This window comes from Sinocyclocheilus rhinocerous, unplaced genomic scaffold (genome assembly GCF_001515625.1).
Source record: "Sinocyclocheilus rhinocerous isolate Xijiao unplaced genomic scaffold, SAMN03320098_v1.1 scaffold54, whole genome shotgun sequence".
Taxonomy (NCBI): Eukaryota; Metazoa; Chordata; class Actinopteri; order Cypriniformes; family Cyprinidae; genus Sinocyclocheilus; species Sinocyclocheilus rhinocerous.
The window spans coordinates 923,942-949,657 of NW_015647078.1; the positions used below are offsets into that span (position 1 = coordinate 923,942).

Sequence of the window (25,716 nt, forward strand, 5' to 3'; positions counted from 1 at the left end):
ATATATATTATACATTACACTTTGTTTTGCTAATGTTGGAGGCTCCTGGTTGTATGATATGATTTATTAATAATAACCCACCAAATTGGCCTTTGAGTTGATATGTTTTACCCACCATGACTGATTTTTACCCCCGTTTGTTTGGTTGGCAGGTCTTAATTTCAATATATCAAATTAACATGTTATTGCCAACTGATAATATCACTGTACCATGGAATAGCATGTAGATTCAGTACTCAGGCTCATCTAGTGAAGCTCAAGCTTCAAGATGACTCAGGTTGGGAGCTGGGTTAATTGATTGTGGCAGTAGCCGGTTGGTGTAGTCACTCCTGGAATGTTCTACTTGAAAGAGCTGTGGTAGTAGTTTCATCCAACCCTGCACGTATATTTAGGAATTGACTGAACTCAATTTGTGAAGTACTTCTACTTAAAACAGCCCATTTACTAGCGTATACCCAGAGCTGCATTAGAACGGTGCCATCTCCACATAAAAAATGTCTTTGTTTACTCACTCTCATTTCATTCTAGGCCCATGAGTTGTTATGTGTTATTTATTTTAAGTAGCTCAACAGTACACTGAGATATCGTTTCTTCAGCTGTCTCATTATTTGTCTGTCTGCAGTATGGGTGCTGGCCGCACTGGCTGTTACATAGTATTGGACGTGATGTTGGATATGGCGGAGTGTGAGGGTGTGGTGGATATTTATAACTGTGTGAAGACGCTCTGCTCACGACGTATCAACATGATCCAGACCGAGGTAAGAAACTTAATGATCAGAAACAAAGGATGGGTCACAAGGATCCATTAATCAGGTAGTCATCCAACGAAACTAGGATGGCTATTTTATCTAGTTTCTTTTTTCCTTCACACAAGCACTTTTGGTGCTTAACCCAATTCATTTGACATCAGAGTTTGGTTCATTTGGATGATTTGAACACTGTTTCCCGAATTCCAAAATATCCATCAAATCCTGATGGATGAAATCAAGTCCCACATTTGTTCTCACTGAAAATCCTGTTTCAGTTGTAAATACAAAAATAAAATGGTTTGCAAATGGTAATTCTTGTTGCTTTGTAATGTTAACATCTCTTGATGAATGCTACATTTTATCATATATTTCAGGCCAACTTCCAGTTTTCTATTTTGCCTTGCTTTCAACTTCTGTATATTCTTTACAGAAACAAGTATTTAAAGACAATGGACTACAACTCAAAGTTTGGTAAACGAGATTTAGACATTTTAAAAGTGTGTTTTGTATAAAAATGTGTTACTTTTGAATAATTTATATTCTCGTTTTATTCTTTTCCCTCAAATTCATTCAGTTATGTAACTCGTGCAGTTGGTCTGCTGAGAATGAGTTGGTGAACTGCATGTTAATAAACTGATGGACAAAAGTAGCTGTGAATATTTTCCCATTCAAGTCAACCCTCAAGGGGCTGGACAACAAAGACAAAAACATAATTCAATGTATAATCACTGTTCGCTTAATATCACAAGAATGCTTTCAAAACAAAAGCAAGGCCATGAAACACATATTGCCAAGCTGTCTAGACTGCTTTATAATGCATAAGAAATCTCTGCCCTCGTTGTTACACACTGTTACACATCTCGACAGAGATAAAACAGACGGCTCATGCCTGACCTTTAACCTTCTGATATACTAATAGAGTGAAAGAGTAAGCCAGAATCCAAAGAAAACACTTTAAAGATTATTAGCGACACTCATTATTTAGCGTCTCTATGATGCTTGTTTGATATGGCAATCAATACAGAGTTCTGGCATGAAACTCTAGATGGCGCAGTCCGATATGTCTAACTTTTTATTGCTCATATTTAAAGTTATATATGTTTCTTTATTAACTTAGACTTCATTATGCAATCAATCCTGAACAACACCGCAAATCATGACTAGTTGAGGAGAGATATTAAATAGATTGGAGAAATATGATAAACTGGATTGCCGATTTTAAAAGATCTGACAAAAAAGGCAAAATAAAATAAAATAAAAATGTACCTCTACCTACATGTTTACAAAACTCCAAATAAATGTATCTGTACATAAAGTTCACTGCTGTTTCCAGTTTCAGTGAACACTAGTGGGCTGTAAAACATGTTAAAAGACTTATACTGCAGTGCATTATTTGCAAACTAATACATTTTGATATTTGCATCACATAACCATATATGACGTTTTTGATAAGGTAAACTTGCTCTGTAGCGCACCTGGTACAGCATTGAGGTATTTTATTGCGAGTGCAAAAACTTGTTGAAGGAAGCTAAAATGTCATGGTTCATTTGGCATATGCATGTTTATATAATGTTTGTTTTTTGTTAATGATGTCATGTAGGTTTAGGGTGGGGTTTAGTGTAAGTGGTATGTTATTTTCAAATGCGACACAGCATTAACCATGTAGCACCACTTGCCGAACATTTCATTTCCGAACTGCTGCGATGCATACAACAATCAACATATTAAAACGTTGCCAGATTTCCCTTTGAAAGTGTCACAAAATGTTCAAGAAGCAACATATTATAATTTTCAGAAATGTTGCCACAGGCACATTTTTTCCGATGGGCCTGCATTACTTAGGTCTATAAGCAACTACCCAAACACCCTAAAAACCACATACACTCTAAACACTTTAACTACCCCAGTGCAACACTCTGGCAACCACCCAGAAAAGCATAGCACCATGGCAGCTTGCTTGCATGGGCAAGCATGACTCACATTTTCTTCAGAACATTTCTGTAATTATTTCTAGTGATAACTATTGTCATATACCACAGTTTCTTAAATCTAAAGTCATTCTGCTGATGGCCATTTGTAGATGAGTGTTTTACATCTTTACGTGGGAATATAGATTTGATTGACTTTGACATTTCCCTCCTACACTGCTAAATTAAGCTAATATTTGGCCCCTCGATTAATCTTTCTGACATTTTGTCACATCGTTTTTAATTAAAGCCAGATAAAAGCAAATAATTGGAAACTGCATCGTGCATGTTGTGACATGGCCTCATTTCTTCGAAGCAGTTTTCCGTCCTTAGCTGACTCTTTCTATGTCAATCTCTCTTTCAGGAGCAGTATATATTCATCCATGATGCCATACTAGAGGCCTGTCTGTGCGGAGAGACCGCCATCCCCATCAGTGAGTTTGCGCTCACCTATAAGGACATGCTGAGTGTGGATTCTCAGACCAACACCTCTCAACTGCGAGAAGAGTTTCAGGTGAGTGAATGAACTGAGGACAGATGACTCATAAATAACTTTCTTCACTTTCTTTGTTGCCCATAGAGTCTGAAGTGGTTAGCACAATTCCAGGATGTCGCTAATCAGATTGTTGTCATGTTTTTAGTCATTTAGGCTTAGTTACATTTTAGTTAAAGTGCCCCTATTATGGGTTATGAAAGGTTCATATTTTGGTTTTGGGAGTCCCCGACAACAGGTTGACATGGATGCAAGTTCAAAATTACTTTCATTGTCTTATAATATGCATATATTTTTACCTTACTTGCTCAACGACTCCCAAACGATTCAATCAACGATTAATTTTTCCAAACCCCTCCTTTGCGTGACACTAATCGGCGGTGATTGGTTTCATTTTCATTTCATCTTGCCTGTAATGCCTGATAAAGCAGCGTTTGTGAGCACAGTGCTACTTTGTGTACAGCTGTTACCGGGGAAACAGCTATTTTTACCGCTTCAAAAGTGTCACCTAGTGGCAAAGAATGAATTTGCATTTTCATTCAGACAATAAGGTATTTTATGTCTTTTTATGCTCACCAAAGCTAAATTTATCAAAAGTACAGTAACAGTAATCAGTAAAATAGATCAAACTCATCTATTTTAAAGTGCCCCTATTATGGGTTATGAAAGGTTCATATTTTGGTTTTGGGAGTCCCCGACAACAGGTTGACATGGATGCAAGTTCAAAATTACTTTCATTGTCTTATAATATGCATATATTTTTACCTTACTTGCTCAACGACTCCCAAACGATTCAATCAACGATTAATTTTTCCAAACCCCTCCTTTGCGTGACGCCAATTTGCGATGATTGGTCCGATTGGTCGATTTTATTTCAATTTCATAAAGCAGCGTTTGTGAGCACAGTGCTACTTTGTGTACAGCTGTTACCGGGGAAACAGCTATTTTTACCGCTTCAAAAGTGTCACCTAGTGGCAAAGAATGAATTTGCATTTTCATTCAGACCAACACGAAAATCGACTGATGGTTTTAAGCAGCAAACACGCAGAGCTGTAAATGTGAACCAAATATATAGTATATCCCACGGCGGAAGCCCTGCCACACATAGAGTGTAAGTCTGTGGGAAACACTGTTGCTGTAGCAGTCTTCAGTGAAATTACGGGGACACAACACAAGTTTATAGGGCTATACTGCTGTGGTATTGTTGTAAAAATGAACTTTAGCCATTGATTATTCACAGCCTCATCCTTTGGCAGTAAAAAAAAAAAAAAAGGTTTACCCTCGTAGTGCAGAGCACAACGTCTTCTCAAGTTTTTCCATGTCTGCACGCGCAACATGTGGGCAGGCAATATTCTAATGTTTCATGTCAACATTAAACGGCTTGGGATTCGTTTTAAAAATGACTCGTTTATTAAATGATTCCGAGTTGACTCTTTGTTTTGAGAGACAATAACTTTAAACACAGTGCACTTTCAGATTTAATACTTTCCAGGATGTTTTCATTCACTTGCAGCTGTGTTACACACTGCATGAATGGTAATTTTCAAAAATCCATAATAGGGACACTTTAATAAATAAAATATACTCTACCGAATAAAACAGCTCTAATAAAATATACAGGTGCATCTCAATAAATTAGAATGTCGTGGAAAAGTTCATTTATTTCAGTAATTCAACTCAAATTGTGAAACTCGTGTATTAAATAAATTCAATGCACACAGACTGAAGTAGTTTAAGTCTCGTGCTATACTAAAAGTTTTGAATATAAAAAAAAATGCTTTGTCTTTTGCTCACCAGGGCTGTATATTAGATCAAAAATACAGTAAAAACAGTAATATTGTGAAATATTATAACAATCTAAAATAACTGTTTTCTATTTGAATATATTTTAAAATGTAAAGCTTAATCATTACTCCAATCTTCAGTGTCATATGATCCTTCAGAAATCATTCTAATATACTGATTTGCTGCTCAAGAAATATTTCTGATTATTATCAATATTGAAAACAGTTGTGCTTCTTCATATTTTTGTGGAAACTGTAATACACAACAATTAAAAATTTTGGGTAAGAAATTAGTACTTTTATTCAGCAAGGATGCATTAAATTGGTAAAAAAAAATAAAAAATACGGTAAAAATAAAATAAATTAAAATAAATGCTGTTCTTTTGAACTTTTCATCAAAGAATCCTGAAAAATATATCATGGTTTCCACAAAAATATGAAACCGCAAAAACAGATATAAAACTAATATTTGAGCTGCAAATCAGCATATTAGAATGATTTCTGAAGGATCATGTGACACTGAAGACTGGAGTAATGATGCTGAAAATTCAGCTTTAACATCACAGGAATAAAATGCATTTTAAAGTATATTTAAAAATAAATCAGTTCTTATAAGTTGTATTATTATTTCACATTTCAACTAGAGAAGTCAACTAGGTGAGTTTATGAGTTCCAAGGTCATTTTATTCATAAGATTCTCACAAAACTGACCCCAGAACTCTCAAACTGTGAATAGAGTCACTCATCAAATTTTTAAAAATTCACTCTTATTTTTTTATTTCCAGTAAATATAAGGATGTATCCTTTTTGTGACCCATGAGCTGAGACAACCATTATCATGCCTGTTGCTTATTACTTTCTTAGCAAGTTAATAACCAGCAATATTACTGCTGATTGCAGTTTAATTACAGCCCAATTTAATGTTGTGGACTCTGCTAATGCACTGCGGATGTCATATGTTCAAGTACATTGACTGCATCCCATTGCTTAGACCCAGGAAGAGACTCTGTGCTGAGATTGGTCCAAGTGGGAGGTACTGCTGAGACACACTGACAAATTAAAACACTTTCCTAAGTGATCCCAGCAAGCAAAACGCCCAAGAAATAGTGTAGGAAAACTTCTGACCATATTAGGAGACCAAACATAATATATACATAATCGTTTAAGTGAAAAATGAGCTGAGATTGTGTGATGTATATGGTGTGTAATTGGAGTTGTCTTTGGAAAAATTAGGAGCACTGATTGAAGCCAGAGATTAAAACCTCATGCATTTTAATTATTTTTTTTGTTCTTTCTTTTTACTGTAAGCCGAAAGAGAACACTGTAAAAAGTGGTAATCTGCAGTTATTAACCCATTAAAATGAGCTTTATTGGTATAAATGAATGTATTTAGGTTCATTCAGTGTTAAATAATATTTTGACTTGAATACAAGTTAACTTAGAAAACAAGCAAAACAATGCCACAGACTTACACTGAAGAAGGGGTTTGAGTTGTGTAGAGAACTTATTTTGAACTAAAACTACTAAAAAAGGTTTTAATGTAATAAAGATTAAATATTAGATAAAGAAAACGTAAGCAAAAATCAAAAATGCTTCATTGGCAACTAAATGAAATAACATGTTTAATAAAAAAAAACTAATGTAGAGACCAGACTATCATAGAGGCTTGGGTTTGTATGAACTGTATTAATTTTATTATATTTCCATTGGGGCTTTATGCAAATCATGTCATTTTGTTTCATCCAGGTTAAGTGCTGCATACTAACTCACAGCTCAAACTGTGATGAAGTCAACCAGCTGTAGAGACTATTTTCTTTCGTTAAGAGAGGGTTTAATGAGGTGTTCCCTCACCGTACAGTTCCACTCGCGTGTGTTTTAAGCATTAAGCTATTAATGGCTTCATGCCTGCCGCTCTGAGACTGTGTACCTGTCCCTGTCATCCTCACAGCCAGTGTAATCTTTATAATCATAACTGTAATGTCCCATTTGTGCTGTCAGAACCAATCGGGATTGAAGCACTTTTCCCATCAATGTAATAATCTGCATAATTCTCAGTCTGATTCATTCACCTCAAGGCTCATAGCAGAAGTATTCATATGTGACCAGTGTGCATTTATTCTCAGCCATTAAGATTTGTAGACATTATTTCCCTGAGACAAAATCATTTCAGCTTCCAAAGCTTTTCTCTGCATCTGTCTACACTTGAGGTTGTTAGTTCACATACATCTTACAGAATCGGAAAAATGTTAATAGTTTAAAAAAGTTTATTTTTACAGTATTTAGTACTGCCTTAATTAAGCTATTTCACTCAACAGATGTTTGCATTCAGTGCACAAAACAAAATAATAATAGTGTAATACGATAATCAAAATAATACATTTCTCACTATTAACTATAGTTGCTTATTAACATGCATATTACTAGCATATTCAAGAGTTCAAAAGGTTACATGCTGGTTCTCGTAATACAACATGTTGTTAACTGAATGATCAATGCAGTGTTGTTATTGTTAAACAAAACTATAATAATAATAATAATAATACTAATAATAATAATAATAATTCACTAAATATAATAATTAGATGACAGTGTAAACAAACAAAAACTAATGGTAAAATAACTAATAACTAGTTCCCTTTCAGTCGGTCACTCCGAGTCACGTCGGTGACCGACGAATTGGGATATCGCTTCGATAGACCAATCCCCTTCGAGTGTAAACTAAACGAGCCAATGCACATTGGCATGCAATTATTGCATCCAGCTGCCGCTGATCACAGCGTGAGTATAATAAGGCAGCAGGTGCAATGCATACCAGCTTTTCGCTTCGGAGCCGAGCGACAACATCGTTCTGCTCTATATTCATTTCGAGAACTACGAGTTCAGCACGCTCTCGGTAGCTTTCTGTGTTGGCGAGACGGCACTTCAGTGGTGGTCGTTCCAGTGTCGAGTGGGCTGCGCACTTCAGGCTGCACTACCCCCTGTCGTGTTGCAAGCGGCCATCTCCCCTGTGCGCCTCAGCACTAAAAGAGCATTTCCTAAAAAGAGAAAATTTCTCTAAAAGAGCTACACGGGTGCGTCTTTATAAAGACGACGGATCGTCCTTATAAGGATGCCGTTTCACCCGTGCGTTTCTGGGTGCGGTCGTTACCTGGCACCGGGTGATGGTCAACGATCGCTGCCTCACGTGTCTGGGCATCAAGGCCTTCGTGGATGAGTCATGTTCTCATTGCAGGGAAGATGACCATCTCGGAGCTGCGAGGGGGCGGAGTCCCGTTGCCGCTGCCGCGATCTGGGGCTCGTTCTGGCGGACAGGCGAGAACCACTTCCGGCAGTAGCACGGGCGGTTTGGGGGTTACAGTGATGGCAAACCCTGCAGGGAACCAACCCTCTGGGGACCATCACTCCTCTTGCTCCTCCGATCCAGTGGAGCGACCCACGGAAAGCGCTGGGCCCTCTTTAAAGAGCGTACCAGCGATATCCAGTGGACCTCCCCCCGACCAGATGTCGATCTCAGCATCGGAGGGAGAGCTGTCCGATGAGGATTCGGCCGCGCTGCCGCCCTCAGACTTCTGGAGACTGGTGTTTGACTACGGCTGTACCTCCATCGTCATGCTCAACCAGCTCAACCAGTCCAACTCAGCCTGGGTAAGAGAGCCAGGTTAACAACCCACAATGTTTACAATACTCACTATGAGATTCACACAATGGCACTCATTCATAAAACTGTTCAGGTCTAGATTGTACCCTTTACTGAACTTTGATTTCCATGAATACCTGCATTTTTGTTCAAACTAAAATTGGGAGCCAACTGTGGAGGTTTGTCTCATACCTATATATATACAGTATATATATAATAAAGCTGGCTGCTTTTTTAGACTGTGCCTCATTTACATTAAATCTGCAGTCAAATGATCCCAACACACACATATAATCCTCCGACACGATCCAGAACACCACATTCCATGTATTACCATGAATACCTGCATTTTTGTTTGAACCAAAATGGGGAGCAAACTGTGGAGGTTTGTCTCACACATCTGCAATTGTTTGATTAATATATATATATATATATATATATATATATAATAAACACTTAATCAACAACTGTTTCTACGTTTTGTGATAGTTGATAATGTGTGCAGCAGCCACAGTCCCCTAGGCTGGACTATTGCAATGCACTCTTGGCAGGTTTTCCAGCCACTTCCATCAAACCTCTACAATTAATCCAAAATGCCGCTGCAATATTAATCTTTAATGAGCCGAAAAGAACGCATGTCACACCTCTGTTCATCAATTTGCACTGTCTACCAGTAGCTGCTCGCATTATATTCAAGGCATTAATGTTTGCCTACAAAACCACCACTGGAGCCAGGTTAACAACCCACAATGTTTACAATACTCACTATGAGATTCACACAATGGCACTCATTCATAAAACTGTTCAGGTCTAGATTGTACCCTTTACTGAACTTTGATTTCCATGAATACCTGCATTTTTGTTCAAACTAAAATTGGGAGCCAACTGTGGAGGTTTGTCTCATACCTATATATATACAGTATATATATAATAAAGCTGGCTGCTTTTTTAGACTGTGCCTCATTTACATGAAATCTGCAGTCAAATGAGCCGAACAAACATAATCATTCGACATGATCCAGAACACCATTAAAATAAGCTAACCACTTAGTAATGAAAATTGCATCATATTGCATTGAATCACACTGTGTTGAATCGAATCGAAATCGGATTGCACTGCATCATAATAGGGGTGAATCGTATTGCAATTAATCCAAAATGCTGCTGCGAGAGTAATGGAGATGCACATCCCTAATATATGTGTATATAAATGTTTTTGCAGCCAGCATAATAGAGTAAATAAAACATGCAGTTATAACAAATGTCAAGTTAAATTGACATAAAAAAATGGCATGAGCTAGGTTACATTGCGAAATTTGTTTCCAAATATGAAAGTTGTCCAGATTACAATTAAAAAATGTTAGATTCAGTGTGATTTGTAATGTTTTTACTTTTGTTCCACATGTGAGAAAAGAAAAGCCAGTATGGGCCAGAGACGAAAATAACCTTGCATATTTTAAGACCCCCTACACCCGTTTGTTTTGAAGTCTTTAAGGGTTTTCAAGCTATTTTTTGGTAGGTCAGACAACACCCCCCCTCGGAGCCCATAATTCTCACTCTGGGTGAGCAGCGCACACACAACGTGCCTTTCATTTGAGACTCCCCACATTGATAATGTATTTGTCTTGTCTACATTGGCAATGGAAAGGACAAACTCACCGAGATACCAACCTACCCGTGATTTTCGCTCCCCCCTGCAGGCAAGCACTGTGACCCGTTCTCCATGATAAAGCATCTCTGGTGCACATTATTCCACTGAATGCAAAATTAGAGTGTATCATCTTTAAGCCTCACCTGATAATACCTGCGTGTGTGTGTGTGTGTGCGTGTGTGTGTGCTTTGAGTGAGGTGATCTGCACAAGATGATTTTATAGTTATTTCAGTTTCCTGTCTTCCATCTGATGTGTGCGAATGTTTTTCCAGACATTATCACACTCCGTTAGTCATCTAACTTTCTAGAAATATCTCTCTGTGCTCCTTCTGCTAGTCACCCGTTTCTGATCTGTCTTGAGTGTGTTCGGATGAATATTTATCTTCTTCGGCACAGTGTCACTCTGTTAATGCACATCACTGTGACAAGGATTTATCAATTTCTATCTCATCTATATCAACATCTCTGTATCTCTCATTGGAAATGCATGGCTGAAGCTGTTTGCAACTGGCGTGAGCGAAAATTAATTGACACATTGAGCAAATGGTAATCTGGTGGAAGATTGGACTAGACAATGCAGGCGATATGGAGAAATGAGCAAGGATTATTTATCTTGGTGGGCCGCAATTGGATTTTCAGTGCTGATTAGCCTATCTCTGGCATTTTCTTGACTCCATTATCCTTTCACTGTCTATCTTCACCCTTCGCCTAATCGCAAGATGCCCATTTTCTCTGTCTGCTATCTATTAATTTAGTTTTTATGTCCCCCCCCCCCAGACATTGAGGCGTAAATAAAAGCTGTTTTGTTTTAAAATGTTATTATTACAATAGAGTTCCATTAGTTAACATTAACTTCAGTAGTTGACATAAACAATGAAAGATACTATCTTTGTTCTAAATACTGTAAAAGTGCATTGCTGATTGTAAATTATTGTTAGTTAATGCATTAACTACATTAGATTAATGCAGATTAAATGCATTAAACTGGGACCTTATTGTAAAGTGTTACAGGCATGCAGGGTGCCATTTTGTCTGTCATCTGACCCAAATAAATAAATACATACATATACATACATATATAAATACATACATAAAAAAGCCATAAAATAAGTTATATCATAGAGAGTACAAAAATGGGATGTTTGATCTTTTTTTTTTTTTCTGACACAATGAGATTAAATCACGTTGTCAAATATGATATATTTAAAATGAAAAGTGTAATACTAAAAAATGTATATTAATATAAAAAAGCAAATAAGTATGTTTTAAATATCATTATATTATTCATGTCATGGAAACACCTGCCTCACCAGCCGAATCAGCCTCCTACACCCGCTCACAATCACCTGATTACTGATCACGGACACCTGCACCCACTTACCGCACCAGTCAAATACACACTCACCTCAGTCACTCGTCGGCTGGTCTCAAGGTTGCAAGCTTCTCTGTCCTGGTTCCTTGCCTCCCGATCTGCCTTTCAACCATCGGATTCCTCAGTTCTCGGCCGGAGGACCGGAGTGCCGACCCCAGATAAGACTGTGTTCTATGCTTCCATTTATCCCTATGTTGAACTCTTTTCCGTTGGAAGCCTCTCCTAAGTTCCTATTATTAAACTCTCTGATTTACGTTAACCTGCCTGTCTGCCTCTTTGTCCCGGTTGTGACAATTCACCAGTAATTTAAAATGCTTTTATTTGTGTCTTTGTTTGTAAACCAAATGAAAACTAACATGAATTCAAACTAGATTTTTGAAAATCATTGTGGACATAATTGTTGGTCACAGTTATGTCAATAGTTGGTCACTGCCCCGTTGTTAAACAACACATTTGATCTATCATGTGTACAGGAGTGAATTAAAATAGCAATTTACTTGTGTAATTTATTCTTCTCTCTCTCAGCCCTGTCTGCAGTACTGGCCTGAAACAGGCATGCAGCAGTTTGGACCCATGACAGTGGAGCTGCTCTCCAGATCTACCGATGACAACGTCGTCACTCGCCTATTCAGGGTGACCAACATCACACGGGTGAGTCTATAGCGCCAAAGAAGTCATCTTCAGATATATGTTATCCCCTGTATGTGCCTTCCAATCACGAGCCGTTCTCTCCCAGTGTTAGCACTGACATTTATTACAGCACCTCATTAAAATCAGACCTCATTAGACGAATGACCCGTCTTCTAACGTCCATCTTTTTTTAAAAGATTGGAGATTGTCTAAGTTCAGGGCCACTTCGGAAAGGTTAATTAACTGAGGCTAATGGCTAAATGATCTTTTCAGAGACTTTTAGAAAATGAATTCAATACCGATTAAATTAAAGCAACGGCATAAAAGTGTGGTCAGTCATTAAAAGTCTCCATTTCACAAACTAGAGCTGGTGGCACTGCGCTGCTGGAATTAGAGCTGTTTATTTCTCACTTTATGTGCGTGTGTGAGAGAGATAAAGTTGTTCGTATTGTGTCAGTCTCTCTCAGTGTGGTCTGTGCTTCTGATATTGACTTGTCTGAATAAAAAGCCACTTTCTCACACCTCTAGCTGACCTTAGTCCTCTCTGATGGCTTCATTGTCAACATCCTGTCTCTTTGAAATCTTGTCCCAAGTATTGCACCTCTCATTGCTAGCCCCCTTTAGCACTCCTGTCAAGCCAGGCTGTCAACCTTTAGCCGCGTTCCCATCCATGCCTGTGTCAGTTTGGCTAGCCCCTGTCAGTCCCCACGTCCCCTCTGTCTCTTTGAGACTCTGCAAGCCAGGCAAACAGTCCATGTCATTGTCAGAAAATGTCCCATACTGCCTCTTCATAAGACCCCAGAGAGAACCACCCGTGTTGGAACGATGAGTCTCTCGTCCCCAAAAAGGTACAAGGCGTAGAGTGTTATTGATAGATCATGTTGCTAAATGGCGCCATCCCTGGATAAAGAAAAATAGACAGCCCCAAGACAGAACAATGCTTTTATGATTTGTTACAGAGTAATTTAGATGCTAATTAATGCTCAGAGGGTCCAGCTGAATACTGTGTGCTGTTTTGAAATGAGTGTTTGACGTACAGTAGATATTCCATGATGCAAAACAGTTCCTGAAAAAATGAGTGAAAGGAGGTGCTTAAGCTTCAGTTTCAACCTAGGTACATTTTTTAAAACAATGTGCACATGGTGACGTTTCTATGAAATTATATTGCAATGCTTCTTGCACATTTTGGGATGCTATCAAAGTAAAACGGGTCTAAAAGTGTGTTCTGTTTTACGTAAAACTGATGAAAGTGAATTTTTAAAATTTCAAAATGAAGTGTGCATTGAGTGGCGCTAAAAGCACCACATACTACCTACACTAAACCTGACCTCAAGCTCTTTTATCGTGATTTGTACCCAATTGCAATGCTCTACCGGGTGGGCTACCAAGCAAGTTTACTATGTTAGTAAAGCCATACATATGGAGTTGGTTGTGTGCAAACATCAAAACACAGGGACCCACTTTATATTAAGTGTCTTTAACTACTAAGTACTTACATTTAAATTAATCATTTGATACAATGCACTTAATGTGTACATTGTACTTAAGTTTAAAAACACCTTTCTGTAATAATATCTGATACATCTATAATTACACTTTGACCCACCCTTAAACCTACCCATACCACCAAAACTGTCCCTAACTTACCCGTATCCCACCTCAAAAGCAGCAAATGTATTTTGCAATTCAATATGAATACAATAATTACATTGCCCAAACAACATTTTTAAGCAAGTACATAGTAACCTTAACACATTTATTTACCTTGTAATAACCCAGTACTTTCTTAGGTAAGTGCACTGTAAGTTCACATAAGTGCACATACTGTAAAATAAAATTGCAACCGTGGGACCCATATTAGTTTACAAATCATGCACTATGGTAAAAGTGTTTTGAGGTCAAATTGTGCAAGCAACTGTGCGAAAATAAGTTTTAATTAATCACTAATCCACCCCATAATTATAATTTGTGTACAAAGGGAAGGCTGGTGCTTTACTGCCTCTAGTGTTTATTTCATCTGGAAATAGGGATACATTATATGTATAGGTACATTTTTTTGGAGTTTTGAAAAACTAGGTAAATGTGTTTTGTTTTTGTTTTTTTTTGTTTTTTTCAGTGAGATAGTGTTATTCGGATAATGTTGTTTATTCATTCAGGAGGTCAATTAAAATGAACTTGAAGGGTTATGAAGGGTTAAAATGAACTTATTTGCTTAACATATTTTTGTCATTTCAAATAGTTAATAGTTAAAAACTTTTAAGAGCAATAATTTATTAAATATACTTTTTTTTTTTTTTTGTAAAAGTAATAGGTTACCAAAGCGCCCCCTGTCTGTAGAAAACACCAGCAAAATTATTTGACCCGCTGTTGTACTCCTCTTTTATTCTTATTAATGTTTTTTTCTTTCCTCTGCTCTTGTTCTCTCTGTCTTTATCGTTCAGTTGCAGGAAGGTCATCTGGTAGTGCGACATTTCCAGTTTCTGCGCTGGTCGGCTTATCGTGAAATCCCAGACTCTAAGAAGGCCTTTCTCAACCTGCTGGCACAAGTGCAGAAGTGGCAGAGGGAGTGCGGCGACGGTCGCACTGTAGTGCACTGCCTGTAAGTTTCACACGGCTCCGCTCCCAAATGCTAATTGGAGAGCAATTACACTTCATTGTGTTGATTATACAACCCAGGTCTCTTTTGCTCCTGGCCACCCAACAGTGAAAATCTGCTTAAAGCGCTTAATCTCTGGCCGCGTTTTCATGTCTTCATTTTCCTCAGTATTAGACTTCTTAGCGCTCTGGCCTCAGGATTCGTCCCTGCCACCTGCACTTGCCTGTAGTTTAATACGTCTATCCACTATTAATGAGAGGCGTGCGCTTCAAAGCATCTGCGCTGGGGTGCCCTTCCTCTATCAGTAGCCCAAGGGAAATGATCTTAGCTCAGTAGGATGTGACATTTTTATTGCATGACTTTTTCCCCAGAGCGCACTGGTACTTTCCATTCCTTCATGCTCAGAAGTATTGCAGATTTCTGTGGTGGCACAAATATGTCTCTTTCACAGCTATCCCCTCCAGACATCTCTAATACAATAATCCACACAAGCTCTGAAAGTGTGCTGCTCAGATCCCGCTCTCCTTCATGTGTTACAAGCCGCTGCTTTTCTTGAAGATGCTAATGAAACGACGTATTGGTGTCTTTAAGGAATGGCGGCGGACGCAGTGGCACTTTCTGCGCTTGCACCATGATAATGGAGATGGTGCACCATCACAACATGGTGGATGTGTTCTACGCAGTCAAGACTCTCCGCAACTCCAAGCCCAACATGGTGGAGTCTATGGTTAGTGTGCTTACTTTTGTTAATAACTAATTAGTTGTGTTAGGTTAGGCACTACTGCTAACCTTCGGCACTACTAGCCTACACTATTGCTATTGAAGGCTGTAGCCATGTCTTAAAGGGTTAGTTCACCCCAAAATGAAAATACTGTCATTAATAACTCACCCTCATGTCGTTCCAAACTCGTAAGACCTTCGTTCATCTTCGGAACTCAAATTACGATATTTTTTATGAAATCGGAGAACACTCTGACCCTGCATAGACAGCAACGCAACTGTAATGTTCCCAGGTCCAGAAACGTAGTAAGGACATCGGTAAAACAGTCCATGTGACATCAGTGGTGCAACTTCAATTTTGCAAAGCTACGAGAATACTTTTTGTGCGGAAAGAAAACAAAAACAACATAATTTATTCAACAATTCTTCTCCCCAGAGTTACGTCTTCCGCCATTTTAGAGAGTATCACAATGCATACGCACGCTTTCCCCTAAGCGTAAACAATGCTGATTACGCAGATTACGTTCATGCACGCACTTTCCCCCCGAACGTAAACAATGCTGATTACGTCGATTACATACTTAGGGAACTCTCCAAAATGGCAGAAGACGTAACTCGGGAGAGAAGAATTGTTGAATAAATTATGTTGTTTTTGTTTTCTTTCCGCACAAAAAGTATTCTCGTAACTTCGCAAAATTGAAGTTGCACCACTGATGTCACATGGACTGTTTTACCGATGTCCTTACTACGTTTCTGGACCTGGGAACATTACAGTTGCGTTGCTGTCTATGCAGGGTCTGAGAGCTCTCCGATTTCATCAAAAAATATCTTAATTTGTGTTCTGAAGATGAACGAAGGTCTTACGGGTTTAGAACGACATGAGGGTGAGTAATTAATGACAGAATTTTCATTTTTGGGTGAACTATCCCTTTAAACCCTGGGGGGGGGACATTAAGTTGAATGTTAAGTATTCATAGACTTTCAAATCTTAAATATTAATGAACATTAAAGTCTGTCATGTCAATATATATTTCAGTCTTTCTGTTTCAAAGTTTCACATTTAATTCATTGTGTTGCTTGCCATTTATTTTGTATGTATTTGCGAAATTTACTAGAATTTTTTAGTAAATACGATTTTTTTTTTCTGTGTACATTTCTACATTTATATTCCCGTATATATATTCTTCAAATATAAAAATCTAGTAGAGTTATAAAGTTGATACAGTGTGAATGTTGCCAGAGAAACTGACGTGGCCTCGCTGTTGTTGGCAGGAGCAGTACAGGTTCTGCTATGAGCTGGCTCTGGAGTATCTGGACTGCCTGGAGGTCAGATAACACGAGAGCTCCAGACCCCGATCGACACCGGCTTCAACCTCTTCACCTCGCCTCCTCTGTCTCCTTTTGCTTGGGCCGATCCAGCCCACCTGAATGAGCCTTCTGTCCTCCAGTGAGAATGCACATCTACATAAAGAGTGGGAATGCAAGACTCGGCACATTTCTTCAACCTTCAACCTCTATTGTCCTCTGTGCACTTTCTGCTTTGACGTTTTCTCCTCCACGACCTTCTGTGCCAGATATTCCTGCCAAACCCATGAGGGAGTCGATGAGATTTCAGCAGCTTTGAGATTACGACATGCATCTCTGATCATGTGACTGGCTCTCTGCCTTACACACCAAGCAGGAGGAAAACACGCTGAATTTTAACGAAACCATGCGACGACATGGGTGATATTGTGTCTGTACATTACGTGTATTGTTAAACTACTGATGCACCTGATTTTACCGGAAAGCATACCTTGAATTTACGGATGTGATGGCAGATGGAGGTTTTCTTTTCATTGAATTATTAAAGGTGATGTGTATAATTGACGTTAATCTCCTATCCCAGCTTCTCATTACAAGTGTAACACTGTGGCGCTATCAAAACATTGCTCTGTTTGAGCAGCAGCGACTCGACCAATGGCGTGAGTTTGGGGCGGGACTGTCTTTTTGGCTGACCAGTGAGAAATGGGGGCGTGTTCAGGACTGTTTTTTTAAAACGGTGAAATTTTCTTGCAAATCTTGCAAATGTTTGGTGATGCTAGTGGTGCAAAAATTACACTCTTCACCTTTAAATCTTAAAGTGACACTCTAAAGTGTCAGTGTTTTGACAGGTGAGAGATGCAAAGATGGTTCCTGGGTTTATTTCTTGTTTTTTTGTGTATATATATAATATCTATTTTGCGAAACAAACAAAATGTTTCTAGATGTTGTCTTTAATGTGCCAACTCGTGTGTGTGTGTGTGTGTGTGTGTGTATGTGTGAAGAGGATCACTCACGGATCTGCATGCCTGTTTCATGTTTCATTGCAATCCATTGTGAGCCGTCTGCTTTGGGTGCCGCTGCCCGCTGTCATTGAGCGCAGTAAAACAAAAAAAGATACACAACTATATAAAATAAACAGAAATGCTACTATTGAAATACATTGAGGCAGTCGCCAAAAAGTTGCTTTTTATCTTTGTATTTATTGGTTGTGTTTTATTTTCTAAAAAAAAAAAAAATGTAACATGAATGAATAAAACATTCCAATGTTGCTTTAATCTCATTTTCATTATTGTTGTTCGTATAGTATCACATTTGTTTTCCAAATATAAATACACATAGGAAATTACAAAAAAAAGTGTTTCTCCTAGACAGAATGTGATTAAAGGTGGGGTAAGCGATTTTTCAAAAACGCTTTAGAAAACTGATTCGGCCGACTAGCAAAACAAACTTGTAGCCAATCAGCAGTAAGGGGCGTGTCTACTCATGATGAGGAGGAGAGAGCGTTCAGTGCACAGGACGGACATTAGCCGAGACGAGCGACAGAAAGATAGAGAGGGCGGATAAAAAACAAAAGAGGAAAACGTCTGCGGAACAAAAGAAGACTTAAGGCAAGAAGTAGGACCCGTGTAAATATCGGATCAGCTGAGGTTGCTTTGTTTCTTCTCGATAGGTGAGTAACACCATGTCCGCGCCGCAACAGCTAAAGTCTGTCTAGTACACTGGACGCGACAAAGCGGCCGTTGAAAATCATTTGAAATTTGTGTCAATACGTCATGAATAGAACTCAGCAGCAGTTTTCTGTCGGGGATTTGTCGTGTCGTGCCGCGCCGCATCCAGTGTAGACCATAGATATGTATATATCTATGGTGTAGACAGCATCACTGATTACGAGTTCTATAGTATTTTGTCGCGCCGCTCGTGTCTGGTGTAGACACGGTGTAACATTGGTTTTGCTCTGTTTCACAGAACTAATCGTTGCCTGGGTTGCGTGTTTGTTTTGGTGATTTGAAATGTCCACATTGGCTACCAGAAATTGCTTACCCCACCTTTACATGGTGAGGTTTTTATTCCAGCTCTGTGCTGGATATCCTTAGCATTTCTGCCACAGCACTGTGTTTATTTACATGTGAGCAATTCATGATCCGGTGTTTTCGGTGTCTTGGAGCAGCTCTGTTCGTGTTACATTAACACATTTGGCAGACACTTTTATACGAAGCAACTTGCATTGCATTCAAGGTACACATTGTTCAGTTCTTGCTTTCCTTGGGAATCAAACCCTTGATCTTTGTTTGCAAGCATCATGCTCTACGGTGTAAGCCACATGGAGGCCATTAAAAGGCCATTTTAAAATTCTTCATCCGCAAACCATCTTTGAAAATCTATAATGAGTATTGTATATGAATCTCTTGTCGATAAAAGATCAATTTTAAGGTCTCCTGCAGGTTTCCAGCCAAATAATAGCGCTGTGGATTAATGTTCGGAAGCAATTAGAAAGAAATTAAGATAGCCACAAACATTAATATTTTATTATATTAGTATGTTCTGTAAAATAAAACAACATTTTTCCTGATATCTTGATTATTACTACTACTACTACTACTACTAATACTACTACTATTATCATTATTTTTATTATCATATTTTATCTTCTGCAGTGCTGTAGGAAGCAATCTATATGAAATGTATTTGAAATGTATTTATTTATTTAGTTAGTTTGTTTGTTTAACAGTACAGTAGAAGATGGCTCAGGTTTTCCTTCTTTTTTGTCTCCTGCTTCTGGGATTTATCTCCTCAGATGCTATTAATCTCGTTTGTCTCTTTTCGAGTGTTTGAAGAAATCTATACTCATTGCTCACTGCCAACAATTAGATTTTCCAAAGATTACCCAGAGTTTGTCCTAAGACAAAAAAAAAAGAAAGAAAAAGATATTTAAATGAAACATGACTGCGATCTCCATTAAGTGTTCTGATCCATGAAAGAGCAACATCTGAGTAATAGCATCACATCCTGTGGGTAGTAAGAGTAACCGTGAACAACACAAGAGTAAATTAGACTCATTATTACTCAAGCCTCCTGGTCTGTATCATACTGGTAATTGATCAGATGGTAAGAAGCTGCTTCATTGAGCTAATTGTTTTATTACACTTCATAAGACTGCAGTGTGGAGATTAGTCTCTTCTCTGTGGTTCCTCTGACCCATCTTGACCTTCTTTACTCATATATCTTAGTTGTAAAGCACTGATATCTCAGAACATGCCAGGACTCGACCGGTCACGACATATCATATAATCCAATTAGCCTCGCAGCTCAGCGTTTCAATATAAAAGTCAAATCAATTTGCGTGCTGACTATCGCATGCTGCTGTGCCTATACACTTGTGTTTGTTTGTGATTATTAGATGGCCCATGATCACTTGCCGCTCCATGAGGTGGTTACTGCAAATCTTTCCAACCTGTGATTTCATTTGAGCTTATCATTTAATTAGACATGCTTTAATGGACTTTTTATCAAACAGGCCAGAGACTTTCAATGGTGGCGATGGATGACTCTTGCTGTGCATTGATCTCCTACTTATTTCCCACAATGCTGTTTATTTAGAACGCTCTGATAAGGTCAGATGAATGACTGCTTTCTAAGCCTCGTCTCACCAGACAGCATTTGTCTTTGTTGAAAGCCAAAGCCCTACATGTAGTTGATTATATGCAAGTTCAGACTAGTTGATCTGTGCTATGATTTATAATTAGCATGTAATTAGAATTTTGCTCGCTGCCCACTTACTTTCTCCAGGCGTATATCATACAATCTGAATGAAGATGTCCAGATCATGTCAGAACTTGAAAGAAATAATAAATTAGATTTTGCATAAAGATGGCTAAGATATATATATATATATATATATATATATCAAAGTTACTTGGGGGAATGCAATATTTTTGCAAGAGAACACAGATTTGCAAGCAAAAAACAAAGGCATTAAAATATAATTTTTCCATCTCAATATTTGTTTCCCATCACCACACATTTTCAAAACAACTGTCCACTTTGAGTTAGTATTCCTAAAGGTCTGAAGAACTGATTTTACAGAAGCTTTAAGAAACTAGTAAATTGATGGTTTCTAGTCCACAGTGCTCCATTGTGTGCTGTGGATTGGATGCGGTATGAAGCGCACAGCGTCTGTTTGAAAGTGATTACAGATCCTGGATGCTCTCTATTGCATCTCACACAAAAGCCTCATCTACAAGGCCAGACTTCCATCCCTTCCTGCGGCTACTAATATGAACACTGATGCATTGTCTCCCATGGCCCTGGTAACATCTTTTCATAGTATTCCACAAGGTTTGCACTCACTGTCTTTGTTTTACATAAATCATTTATTTTACTTGTTTGCATAAAAAGCAGCCTCATGCATTCTTGAGTGTGTGAACCTCAACGAGTTCAGTAAAATTGTTCATATATAGAAATATTACAGATAATTGTCAGGCACATTGGTTAAAACTAATGGAATTTGAAATGCAATACAATGATACTGTGAACTTGTGTTTGCATGTGCACTGTGAGATTAGGTTTTAGATTTCTTACTTGCAAGTTCTATGTTGAGATGTTGTTTGCATTAAAGTCGCATTTATTAATTTAGCAGGTGCTTTTATCCATGATAAGTAGGAACAACAAAAGGGAGACATGTTGAAGTGCTTAAATACAACAGTCTTGAATAATTCAGAAAATAATTAAAGTACCTAGATGTAGATAAGACACTGGTGAAAGAATATTACAGGCTTTTAAAGAGTTTAATCAGTGCATTAATAATGAAGTCAAGTCTTCAGGCGTTTTGAAAGGGATTCAGCTGTATATAATTCCACCATAAAGCTACAGTGAAAATGTCCTCTTCTAAAAAATGTTTGTTGGTAAAACAGAATACAGTTGATCAAAATATGTAAATCTGAACATGAATATGCAATTTGTGGCTGATGTCATATTCAGCATTTCAATAAATTGCATCATACAACCAGCCAATTAGAATTGATATGGCTTGAGAATGTAAAACTCTCAAGAAGAGGTGAAAACAATAAAGGTTGATGAAAAATGAAAATTAGTAGACGATCAAACTATCGTTTAATAAGATATTGAAAATAATTGTTTTATGAATGTGTAAACTTTAAAGGCCTGTTCACACCAAGGATGATACATATAAAGATAACGATAAAGATATAGTTCTAAAAATCGTTCTCAATATTAAAGAATAGCAGAGTCCACACACAGCTATAACGAGATCATTGGAATCATTTTCAGAGTGATTTTGTTTTACAGCTGATAAACGATACAAACATTGACAGCCAATCAGAATCCATCCTGCTATCACGAGCTCGAGAATTTAAAGCGGCAGACGAGCGTGCGCTTAGAACAAACAGACGATATTGTTCGCTGGTGTGGACGCTAATATCGCTATCTTTATAGTTATCGTTCTTGGTGTGAACGGGGCTTAAGTCATGGTTCAATGTCTCTCTAAAATTTCCAGTGAACGTTTGTTTGCATAGGAACATCTGAAGTATAGCCTATATGTTTTGACTTGTGAGAGATTTTGATCCCACTTGTTTTGTCAAGCCAACTTTATTATAGCTCTTTAGATTGTTTCAAATCAGCTTCACAGTAGTGAACAAGAAAGTAGCAGAATCAATGACGCAAACTTTAAAAATAAGACAAATGCAGTAAAGCACCTCTATTAAGATAATAGTGTCGTTATTGAGCTCCAGTCAGTTCAGTGTTGATTCAGTTTAACTCAATGACTGTAAAGTTCATTCATTATGAACCAAGTTCAATTCAGCTATAAGCAGCTCTACAGGAGACTGTAGTGTTGTTATTCAGCTTAGGTCCATGTTAATTCAATACAGGGCTGCGTTTCCAAAAGCATCGCAAGCCTAAGTTGATCGTAGCTCCATTGCTGACAATGGTTCTACGATTAACTTAAGCTTAAGATGCTTTTGGGAAACGCAACCCAGATGAATAACAGTGTTGATGTTGCAAAATTCAAATCAATTATGAACAAATTCATTTCAGTTATAAAGCATGAAAGACAATAGTACAATAGCTCAATTAAGTTCAAGTTTTGTTCTCACCCAATAGTGTCAGTAGCATCACATTGATAATTATAATAATAATAATAATAAGTGTCTTTTAAACATCGACTAAGCAAGTCAGGGTCTCAGTGGCAAGGAACCCCAAACTCAATATTACAGAAATAGAGAAAATAAACTTTGGGAGAAACCAGTTGGAGGACCAGTTCTCCTCTGGCCTAAATGAAGAAACACAGTGTGATATTGATCGAGGTACGTCACACTGGTGTTAGGTGGGAAAAGGAAGAGTTGTAGTCTGTCCAGCTGGCTTAAACACGAAGATAGTGTCACGTGTATGTTCCCGTTGAGTTCCTGTTTTCCTTATTTGGTCCTTCCTGTTCCTGTCCCAATGTAGTTTGATTTGTTCCAGGTGTGTCTCATTATTAGTTATCCTCCTCACCTGTCTGCCCCTCGTTATCTGCCCTATTTAGTTCTAGCCTGTTCTGAGTCTCTTTGTCTGGAATTGTGTTTATGTCCCCTCCTTGTGCTACTTGTGATTCCCTGAAGATAATATTAAACCTCTTTGTTTTGTACTCCTGGTCTCCTCGTTCCTCGCTCCGTGCTCCTCACAGTAGCAACCCGTGACAGATAGAGCTGCTGTTTAACCAGTAAAAGATAACAGGCTTATCAATGGTTTAAGCTGAATGAACATCAATTTCTTGCTTTTCGGACCCAGTTGGTCCTTTTGGACACTTATTTATCCTGATTATGTTCTTGTAAGAATATATTTGGTGTAATATATATTTTTTTGTGTGTGTGTGGCTTCTGGAGGGAGATTTTTCTCTGTGCCAGGCAAAAATGTTTTGTCTACATGACACACATTGTAATGCTGTGATGTTTGATGACGGCTGAGGCCTGCTTCGTTCCTCCAGCCTGGCTGAGTTAGCTGGAGGTTTGGATGACATTCCCAGAAGAGTGGAAGCTGTTATAGCAGCTAATGCTTTTTTTGCAATGCATTTAAAAAAAAAATGAAATGTTCAACAAGACACAAAAGCAACATTTAGGTCATGTTCAACAAAACTGGAAGCACACAGTTTGAATGCTATCGTAAGGTGAAGAATTAAGATTGGTTTTGTCATTACTGATTAAAATTGGTTTTGTTTTTGAATAGCCAAAGCCTATAATTCAAATACAATACAATATATTACATACTGTTGTACATATTTCAAAATACAAAAAAAAAAAAAAAACAGGTTTACATTATATTTAACAACACATCTGTATAATAAACTGTAAAACACATATACTTAATATAACTGTATGTTGTTATAATTGTGATTCTCACTGATGTGCATGCTCTGATTATTTTTTTATTTTTTTATTTTTTTCTCAGAAACATCATTCATATTACAGGCACATCCGTCAGCCTAGAAACTCTGTCAATTGCTTACTTACATAATGTGGTCTGATCTTAATTTAAGTCAACATTTTATTGATGACACCGAGTGTTACAACTTCGCCAAAAGCTAATTGAAGTCAAAGAAGGAGATGCGATTGGAAGTGTGGGTCTCTGCTGGAGCATCACGGTTTAGTGCTGGTCTGCTGCCTCGAGGCCTGGACACCTCACAATCATTTAAGGAACAATGAATTCAAAAGTGTATCAAGGAATTTCACAGGAGAATGTCAGGATGGCAGTTTATGGCTTTAAAAAGGTTGAGTGATGCAACGAGACAATGACCCAAAGCACACAAACAAATCAACTAAAGAAAATAAATAAATATGTTTTCCTGAGTCCTGGGATGACACACGGCCACTTTTGTCACTCATTTATTTATATGAATAATATGTATATATATATATATATATATATCCGTTCTGAAGCGCACTGAGATCTGACCTGCCTGCTCAGGATAATCTACCATGAATGAAAAACAGAGGCAATTGACAAAAAAAGCAATATATATTTTTTCTATTTATCCTCAAAGTAAGAGTCGTGCTCAAACACTGGATCCAGCACTCCATTTTCAGCATGGTATTAATAATGTAACCAGTTCACAGCACTTCTAGACATCTGGAGAAAGTTTTAAAATATGTATTAAGGCTACATTCCTCTAAATTGCAAAATATATATTTAATCTAAATTTAAATTGCATTGGGATAAAGTTAGCAATATGTTAAGTAGAGGAATAAAAAAGATAATGCAACCCAGGTTCACTGGAATTGGATAAACGTGCTTGTGGCGACATTTCTGCAAAATGGTGTTATGTTGCTTCTTGTGTGTTTCACCAAAAAACAAAAAAACAAAAACAAAATGTCATAAAAGTTGTATCCGAAACAGATGAACTGAGTCATTTCCAAACAGCCATGATATGTAAAACAACTAACATAATAAAATGAGTGTTTGGAAAGGAAACGTCTGATGTTAAAACATAAATGCACTAAAACATCAATACTTTGTCACATTTATAACATAACATCTACATTAATCCCACCCTACACCTAACTGATAAAATTTGGTAAAATATGAGTCGAAATTTAAGCCTGCTTATGCCTTTTTAATCACGACTGTACTGTACACGTACCTGTACACTTAGCAAACACAGCGCTGTACCAGGTGCACTACTGAGTAAGTTTACTACAGCTACAGTATGTCCAAAAAAGCCAAACATATGTTGCTGATTATGTGATACAAACATCAACATGTTCTATGTTCTAGATCATCATGATCTATAATAAAAGTGTTTTGAGATTCAGCTGTGATTTGC

At 37.8% G+C, this 25,716-nt stretch overlaps 1 protein-coding gene across 1 annotated transcript in view; it reads left to right on the forward strand.

Annotated features, from left to right (window-relative positions):
* LOC107708701 (receptor-type tyrosine-protein phosphatase U-like) overlaps positions 1 to 18,151 on the forward strand; it is a 266,276-nt gene extending 248,125 nt beyond the window's left edge. Inside the window, exons 24-30 of the mRNA XM_016513005.1 lie at positions 623 to 758; positions 3,081 to 3,230; positions 8,516 to 8,638; positions 12,179 to 12,304; positions 14,725 to 14,882; positions 15,471 to 15,606; positions 16,872 to 18,151. Coding sequence (XP_016368491.1) covers positions 623 to 758; positions 3,081 to 3,230; positions 8,516 to 8,638; positions 12,179 to 12,304; positions 14,725 to 14,882; positions 15,471 to 15,606; positions 16,872 to 16,934 — 892 coding nt within the window. The 3' untranslated portion in view covers positions 16,935 to 18,151. The remainder of the gene's footprint in view (positions 1 to 622; positions 759 to 3,080; positions 3,231 to 8,515; positions 8,639 to 12,178; positions 12,305 to 14,724; positions 14,883 to 15,470; positions 15,607 to 16,871) is intronic.
* Positions 18,152 to 25,716: the final 7,565 nt, after the last annotated feature.